General features: G+C 52.6%; 1 protein-coding gene across 1 annotated transcript; it reads right to left on the minus strand.

The window, feature by feature from the left end:
• Positions 1 to 115: 115 nt before the first annotated feature.
• On the minus strand, positions 116 to 8,443 carry Lag3 (lymphocyte activating 3). The gene is made up of 8 exons (XM_052174847.1): positions 7,815 to 8,443; positions 7,109 to 7,256; positions 6,484 to 6,767; positions 5,608 to 5,871; positions 4,760 to 5,035; positions 934 to 1,170; positions 550 to 680; positions 116 to 330 (listed from the first exon to the last, which is right to left on the minus strand). The coding sequence occupies exons 1-8, from the start codon at positions 7,870 to 7,872 to the stop codon at positions 184 to 186; spliced, it is 1,545 nt and encodes a 514-aa protein (XP_052030807.1). The 5' UTR covers positions 7,873 to 8,443; the 3' UTR covers positions 116 to 183.
• Between the last annotated feature and the right edge of the window lie 528 nt (positions 8,444 to 8,971).

An 8,971-nucleotide genomic window follows, 5' to 3' on the forward strand; every position in this document is an offset into this window, starting at 1 on the left:
AGGCGAAAGATTGGCTGGAGGAAGTAGGTTGGGAGGCTGGAATGAGAGAAGGGAGCCCCTAGTGGCTGGGAGAGACAGGGACCTTTCCCAGACAAGAAAGACAGAGACTCCAGCGTGCTGCTGACAGGGAGTTTATTCGGGCGGGCGGAGCTGCTGAGACCTGCAGGCTGCCTCCGCTCCAGGTCAGAGCTGCCCGGGCTGAGGCTGGGGCTGGGGCTGGGGCTCCTGTTCCATCTCCGTCTCCAGTTCTCGCTCCAGCTCCTCTGTCTTACTCTGAGCCGGAGGAGGGTGAATCCCGTGCTCTAAGGCAGAAAATCTTCTCCGTAGCAACTGTGGGGGGGAAAGACAGGAAGGACAATGGAGGACAAAGAAGAGCATCCCAGGGCTCTACCGCCTTCTTTCCAGGCTTCTCCATTTGGCCCAGGGCCTTTTTTCAGACCCTTTAAGGGACTCTGGGAGCAAATGCAGAACCCAGTGGGGTTCTCTTGCTTGAGGAAGGGGGGGGGTCCCACACAGCACTGACTGACACAGACCTGTGTCCTAGCTCACCTGTCTTCTCCACAAGTGAAAGCCAAAGGCCCCGGTCACCAAAAGGGACAGGGAGAGGGCCCCGAGGATGAGAACGAGGAAGAGATGGCCTCCTTTAAGATCACCTAAGCTTCTCCTAGCACTCCAGGCACCTGTGAAGAAAGCCCTAGATTCGATCCGGGGTTGGAGATGGGAAAGGATACCTCGCTACAACCTCAACCATTACAGATACAATGAGGTCAGAGAGTTTAAGAGACGTGTCCAGGATCATTCGGCTAATTAATGACAGAAATAGGTCAGGTCTGGAGAGCTGGAAGTCAGGTCCCTGGTGGTGGTGGTGGGGGCGGTATGGGGAGGTAGGTGGGGGAGGGGGACTTGGAAGGCTTCTGAGTTGGGACCTCAGACCTGAGCTAGACTCTGCTGTGTACGCCTTTGCTCCAAGAAGCTTCTGGCCCTCGTACAGCTGGCACTGCCATTGTTCTGCAAGGAGCCTGGCCTCCTGCAGCTCCAGCACCGGGCCCGGGGAACTCCTGGACAGATTGTTCAGGGGGCGCCACACAAATCTTTCTTCTCCGGATGCTGGGGCCACCTCACATAACAGCTTCCCGGGAGAGTCAGGTAACCCGACGGATTTCAGAGTCACTGAAAAAGCAGAGGGGAGAGATCTCATTGGGGCCTTGACCCCTTAGCTGTCACCAGTGTTGCAATCCATGTCTCCTGTCACCTAACTCTCACTGGGATCAGGTTGGGAAAACCTCAGGAGCAGAGGTCATAGGTCATGACTACACTTATCTTTGGTTTGGTTTGGTGTTTTTGAGACAAGGTCTCACGTGGCTCAAGCTGGCCTTGAACTTCCTATGTAGCCAAACATAACCTTGAACCCCTGATCCTCCTGCCTGGATCTCATAAGTCCTGGGATTATAGGGGTGTCCCACCTGGCTACGATCATCTTAATACTGTGCTCAAAATGTTCCCAACCCTTCAAGACAGTATTCAAACTCAGACTGGTACTGAAGGCCACAGGAAAAATAGTACTCATCTGGGGTGTGCCTCCATTGGTGGAATACTTTCCTAGAATGTGTGAGTCCCTGGGTTCAGGTCCCAGCACCCTATAAACAGGTGTAGACACAAGAAAATCAGAAGCTAAAGATCCACTACACATTGAATTCAAAGTCAGACTGAGTTACATGAGACCTTGTTTTAAAATATAAAATAGCCAGGCAGTGGTGGCACACGCCTTTAATTCCAGCACTTGGGAGGCAGAGGCAGGTGGATTTCTGAGTTCGAGGCCAGCCTGGTCTACAGAGTGAGTTCCAGGACAGCCAGGGCTACACAGAGAAACCCTGTCTCGAAAAACAAACAAACAACAACAACAACAAAAAAAAAAAAAAACCAAAAGAAAACAAAACAAAAACCCCATAAAATAAAGTTGGAAAGATGGCTCAGCAGTTAAGAGTACTTCGTGTTCTTCCAGAGGACCCAAGTTCGATTCCCAGCACCCACAGGATACCTCAATCTGTCTGTAGGTCCAGATCCAGGAGCCCAACGCCCTCTTCCATTTCTGTGGGTACAGGACACAGATGTACAAACAGGCAAAATACGCATATAATAATATACTTTTTGTATGTTTGTTTTTCAAGATAGGGTTTCTCTCTTGAGCCAGGTAGTCCTGGCTGTCCTGGAACTCACTCTGTAGACCAGGCTAGCCTCAAACTCAAAGATCTACCTGCCCCTGCTTCCCCAGTGTTGGGGTTAAAGGTGTGTGCTACCACCACCTGACTAATTAAATACATTTTTAAATAAAATAAAATGGAGAGGTGGCTCGGGTTCACTAGGATATTGGGTTTACTGCTTTTCCAAAGGAGCCACGGTCAGCTCACGGTGCCCACACCTGACAGCTCCAGGGAATGTGACACCCCCGTGTGTGCACACTCACACAGAAACACACAACTCGCAAGCCTGTTCTCCACACTGCTCAGTCTGTCAGTGCTCGGTCCGGCGAGCCAGCACCCAGTCTTCCCAACAACTTCCCCGGGCCTGTCACTTCGCTCACACCAGTGCCTCAGCTTTATGGTGCCTCAGGATGAAGGTGATGGCGGCTTCTTGAATGCTTACAGAATGAGTAAGCAAGTGATTGATCCCCAGGCAGAACATGCTCTGTGTTGACTAGAGATGGGAGGGTGGGAGCGGACAAACGGTAAAGGGCCTTGACCCTCAGGGCATGGGGGGGGGGACAGGGCCTTGACACTCAGGGCATGGGGGGGGATGGGGCCTTGACCCTCAGGGCATGGGGGGGGACAGGGCCTTGACCCTCAGGGCATGGGGGGACGGGGCCTTGACCCTGCTGAGCAGGGCATGGGGTGGGGACGGGGTGACATTTTTTTTGTTTTTTTGAGACAGGGTTTCACTGTGTAGTCTTAGCTGTCCTGGAACTCACTCTTATAAACCAGGCTGGCCTCGAACTCAGAAATCCACCTGCCTCTGCCTCCCAAGTGCTGAGATGAAAGGTGTGTGCCACCACTGCCAGGCCTGATATCCAATTTTCAAGTTTAGACCCCGAGTCTAGCATTTCAAAGTGGTGTGACCTTGGATACTCCTTGTCTGTAAAGCAGAAATGACAAGCTCTCTCCCCCTGAGCACCTGGACACAGTTGTTTTTTTTTTTTTCCGAGACAGGGTTTCTCTGTGTAGCCCTGGCTGTCCTAAACTCATTCTGTAGACCAGGCTGGTCTCGAACTCATAGGTCCGCTGCCTCTGCCTCGAAAGCATGAGAGCACTGGAAGACTCGAAGGCATTAAAGGCAAAAGAAGGGGTGGGCTTTGGTGACTGTTGACTACGGCAAAAAAGGGTCCGGGATGAGTGGGATTCCAATGGAGTTGCTAATAGACTGAGTCAGCAAAGGGGTGACTTGAAAAGATGGGGTTCCCTGTGACGCTGAGGGGATGAGCCAATAGAATATCTAGAGTGATAGAAAATGTGTGTGGGATTCGGGGTGAACATCTGTTAGGTCTTTTACTCACTCATGTAGTCAATATCTGTTTTGAGACAAGAGTCCAGGCTGGCCTTGAACTCACCACGTTGGGGCTAGCCTTGAGTTCCTGATCCTCCTGCAAAGTGCTAGGATTACAGCAGTGTCCAACCCCCCCCCCACCCCCCCATCCCCCCACCCCGCCTGGCTCCAACATAAGTTGCTAAGTGGCTACCACCTGGTGCTGCTTAATGGCCGAAGGGGAAACAACAGGCAAATGTGTCCTGTCTGTCACAGCTGACAGCTGCCAATCAATGAACACATACTTTCTGATTTGGGATTGTTTTGTTTTTGTCTGCATCTCTTTTATTCTGTCTTTTTTTTATTTGGTTTTTTCGAGACAGGGTTTCTCTGTGTAGCCCTGGCTGTCCTGGAACTCACTCTGTAGACCAGGCTGGCCTCGAACTCAGAAATCCTCCTGCCTCTGCCTCCCAGAGTGCTGGGATTACAGGCGTGTGCCACCACCACCCGGCTTATTCTGTCTTTAAATACTCATATTCACTCAATATTTGCTGTAAGGGACTGATGGATGCATCAGCTCCTTCTAAACCCAGGCCAACTCCCGCAATTTTAACAGAGCCCTAGGCCAAAACCAGACAAAGGTTCAAGACTATCTGCCTCAGTCTTTTAACCATTCAAATTTTTCTTTCAAATATTTATCATCTCTCTTTCTAGCTTCTCGGACATCCCAGCAATTCAGAGTAGGGGAGTCCCTTAGAGAAGAGAGGAACTTTTATTTTGTGACTCAAGGGGAGATTTTCAGTTTCGGTTTTGTTTTTTGTTTTGTTTTATCGCAAGGGTGGAAAAAAAAAACAGCTCATAATTTGACAGGCACATAATTTGACATGTCTCTAGTCCCAGCACTTGGGCCTTGGAAGTAGCAGAATCGTGAGTTCAAGGTCATCCTAAGCTACAGGAGAAAAGCTGCTTGCTCTGCAAACCCTAGAACCCAGAGAAAGGTGGGTGGAGAAACTAACTCCACAGAGTTGTCCAGCGACCTCAACATTCATGCTGAGGAACATGCACCGGTCATATGTGCGCGCAAGCACACATACACACACACACACACACACACACACACACACACACACGCACGCACAAGCATGCACATGCGCCCAAGCACATACTTGGTCTCTGACAGCCAACCCTCCCTCCCTGTTCTCTCCCTGAGATGGAAGCTATTCCGTTCCCACCTGCGGCTGACCTGTGATGACTGCCAACGTGACAGTGACACTGAGCTGCTGTCCCTGCACATGAATGCTGCAGGTGTATGTCCCAGCCTGCGCCAGACCCACAGCCTCAAGGTGAAGGGCAAAATTGCCGCTCTTTCCAGCCACCGCGAGCTCGGGACCTCCCCCAGGAGTCGTCCACGTGGCAATGAGTAGAGAAGGGGTCCCCACACCTGGGGGCAGGCGACAGGGTAGCTCCACCCTAGAACCTTCAGCAGCGTACACTGTCAGAGGGCCTACGGGCTCCAGACCTGGAGAGAAAACAAAAAGCCAAGTCATTACCAAGGGTTTGCACTGGGCCACAGGGTGGGGACATCAAGGAAGTAGGGCAGAAGGGTGAAGGAGGGATTTGTCTGATAGAGCAAAGCAGATAATCTAGAGAAACTGAGGCAGCAAGAGACCAAAGGCTATCAGAAGGTTGAACAGCCAAGGGATAAACAATGAGAGATGGCAGTTTAGAGCACTGGCTGTTCTTCCAGAGGACCTGGGTTCGATTCCCAGCACCCACATGGTGTCTCACAACTGTCTGTAGGTCAAGCTCCAGGGAATCTGACACCCTGACACAGACATATATGCAGGTAAAACACCATGCATGCTAAAACAAAAATGAATGAATGAATGAATGAATAAATAAATAAATAAATAAATGTAAGAGAGACAACAGCTAAAAGATGCCCAGAGAGAAAATGGTTTGGACACTGAGATAAAGGGATCTGGAGTGACACCACTTGCAGCTGAAAAACAGTTTTGGGGACCCATGAGTCAGGGGAGGTGGCGAGCAGGAAGGTTGTGGTCAAGAGTAAAGACTGCGTAGAAGAGTTACCCAGAACTTTGAGGTTGTACGTGATGGAGACATTGAAGCCATCTCTGTAGGTGAGGACACAGCCCCAGGTCCCAGAGTCCAGAGGGCTCACTTGGGGCAGTAAGAGGAAACTCTCAGCTAAATAATGACGGGGTGAGCTGTGGACAGGCAGTCGGCTCTGGCCCTGGAACCAGTGCACAGAGACTGGGCGGTCAGGACGGCTGAAGGAACAGTTCAAGATGACCCAATCAGACGGCTTGAGGGTTCCCGGAGGACTGGCAATCACTGTGAAAAAAAGAAAAGAAAGAAATCAGTCCAATAGATGGAAATACTTTCTCAGCGCAGCTGGCCAAACCAAGCTGAAAACTCATGGAAACAGGGACGTTGCTTTCAGATTCTCCACACACCAGTCTATTCCAACTAACTCAGTTCTTGAAACCTGGGGGTGCTTAAGGGTGGGTCTCCAAGAGACCCGGGACTTCTTCCCTGGTCTCCTGCCTCCACTTCACTTGGCTTGGCCTAGTCTTCCTTGGGCAGACCCTGGCCTGAGGATAAGCTACAGATGTCTTAGATGAATCATTCTAGCCCCCCAAAGAAGAGGTGCTTCCCCACCTCTACCTCCACAAGGTAGGGCACTCCCGCAGTAGGTGGGGGAAAGGGAGCTGTGGGGGGGTGTGATACAATATCTCCATTGCCCCCTCATCCCCGCCGAATAGTGTGCATTCTAGGGGGCACTTTCCACCCCGCCTTTTCATGCCTTTTCATCTTGCCATCTAGTGGCCACCCCTTCGTTTACACTTCGGGGGTCTAAAGCACAACCCTAGCCACTGCTCCCCCTGCCCCGGGGAAGCAGGGATCTGATTCCCGGGCCCTCTCCCTTTGCCCGGCCCCACCTACTCGAGGCCTGGCCGACGCGCAGGCGGAGACTGCAGGAGAGGGCGCGGTCCGGGAGGCGCACGATGGCGTGGTACTCGCCCTCGTCGGCGCGCTGAGCTGGGCGCAGCCACAGAGAGAAGTCCCCGCGCTGGAGGCCGCGCTCCTCCAGCTGCACGCGGGGATGCAGGGGCTGCCTCCCGCTGCGCAGACCTCCCGGAGCCACGCTCAGCACGGTGTAGCGACCGCGGGCCGGTCTCCTGGGCGAGGGCATCCCCTGGCCAAGGTCAAGGGCTGGGATGCGGCCACTGCATGGGGAGAGAGAGAGAATAGGATTGAGAAATTCTGGCGCCCTTTGAAAAGGCCATGAAGAAGATGCACTCCAAGCACGCTCTGAGGATAAAGTTAACCCGCCTAAGAGACCTCTTGACCGACCGTCGGCAGCCTCCACCATAACTACCCTATACACAGGATGCAGGCGTGTGGGGAGCAGGTCGCAGAGAAGTCCACAGGAAGGCTGTGAGATTTTAGGGGACACTGAGCTACTGGTTTTAGAGGAGCTCCCAAAGAGGACAGAGCTGGCTTGGACGGGGTTTTATCCATTAGGACAGGATTGGGAGGTTCTGGTGTCCAGCTGTGGAGTTCATACCTGTCTGGTTGATGTTGCCAGGTGACCCCTCCTCTTCTCAGAAAGTTGGCATCCAGCTGGGGGAACTTGAGGCTGCAGGGAAGATGAACGGGAGCTCCCTCCTGGGCCCACACCACGGAGACCTCCTTCGCAGCCCCTGAAGACACACCTAGTGGAGCAAAAGAAAGGCCAAGAGCAGTGAGCCAAGGGATTGGAGACAGAGAAGTTCCTTGACATCCCTGAGAAAGAAACATCATTCCTCCCGGTTGAAGGGAGACTAGGGCAGCTCTGGGATTGGAAGGACTGCCCTTAAACAAGGTGGTGGCGCACGCCTGCCTGTAATCCCAGCTCCTGGGAGGCAGAGGCAGGCGGATTTCTGAGTTCCAGGCCAGCCTGGTCTACAGAGTGAGCTCCAGGACAGCCAGGGCTATACAGACAAACCCTGCCTAGAAACACCAAAAAAAAAACCCCAAAACAAACAAACAAAAAAACCCAAACCCACACTGAGGGCCAGCCTGGTCTACAGAGCCAGTCCCAGGACAGCCAGGGCAATGGCAAAGAAACCCTGTCTCAAACCCCCTCCCCTATCTCCCCCCCTCCAAAAAAATAACCCAGGCATTCGAAGATCTCCACAGAACTAATGAGACAGGCCATAGAGGTCCCTGCCTGCCTTTCCAGGACATATCTTAATAGTATATGTTTTTATAATCACAACACCCCATCTTACCTGTAGCGTCCCAAAGCAGTCTGAGAAGCAGAAAGCGAAGGAACAGAACCTCCTTCATCTCCTCTATGGCCTCCGGCCTCCCCAGCCCTCCAAGGGAGGTCAGAAAAGGGTCCTGGGGGGAATAGAAGAGAGAGAGAGAGAGAGAGAGAGAGAGAGAGAGAGAGAGAGAGAGAGAAGGGAGGCAAGGCGGAGGAAGAATGTAAGGTAAGAGGACCCCCCCAGGAGAGGGGACCCCGGAGGCGGCAGGACAGTGATCAGAGGCCAGGGCTGGGGCCCAGAGCCGAGTGCAGCCAAGCCCACCGCAGCTCGCTAGCGTCTGAGCTGCTCCTCCAGACCCAGTCCTTCTCCTCTGCTCCCCGCTGCCCGCTCCGCCCCCCAGCCCAAGGCGCGGGGTTTCACTTCGCAGTGGAAAGTGTGAGGGGGCTGATTCCCAGCAGCAGAGCCCTCCGTCTCTGTGGTGGCAGCCCCGTTGTTTACTTCCTCAGACTTGGGTCTCCCTACCGCCCCCTCTTCACCTCTTCCCCCTCTGTCTCTCTGTCTCTGTCTGTCTCTGTGCCAAGCATTTCTGCCTAGAACTACAGCTGTAACTCTAAGCTTCCTCTACTGTCCCCACTGTTTGTTCTTGACTCGCTCTTGCCCCATTGACGTGGTCGCCAAAAGGGAAAAAAAAAAGTGGCTGCCCCTGCAGACTGCCCCCCTAGTGGCTGAGCACCTCCTGGACAGGTTACACAAGAAGTGTCACCATACCACAAGTTAGCAGATCTGGGTAAGGGCTCGGTGGAACAGTATAGTAGCTACACGGTGTTGACCTTCATTCTCTGCTACATATCATATTATACATTTTCCATAAAGCAATTTGTGAAACTTGACGCTCTCCCCTTTTTGTACAGAGATGGAACTGAGGCTCACAGGCGTTAAATAGCTTGCCAAGGTTAGGAAGCACGAAGGCAGAGCTGTCTGGTCCTGAACCCTACTTGTGTTATGGGGTGGCGTCTCATCTTGTAGGAAGACGGCATTGGGATACTCGTTTTAAATGTCTGTTTTTACTCATGTGTCTGTGTACATAAATTCACCACGGTGCATGAATGCGCAGAAGCCTGAAGAATTCCTTGGCGCTGCAGTTACAGGTGGTGATGTGTGAGCTGCTCCATCCGATG

Source organism: Apodemus sylvaticus, chromosome 2 (genome assembly GCF_947179515.1).
Source record: "Apodemus sylvaticus chromosome 2, mApoSyl1.1, whole genome shotgun sequence".
Taxonomy (NCBI): Eukaryota; Metazoa; Chordata; class Mammalia; order Rodentia; family Muridae; genus Apodemus; species Apodemus sylvaticus.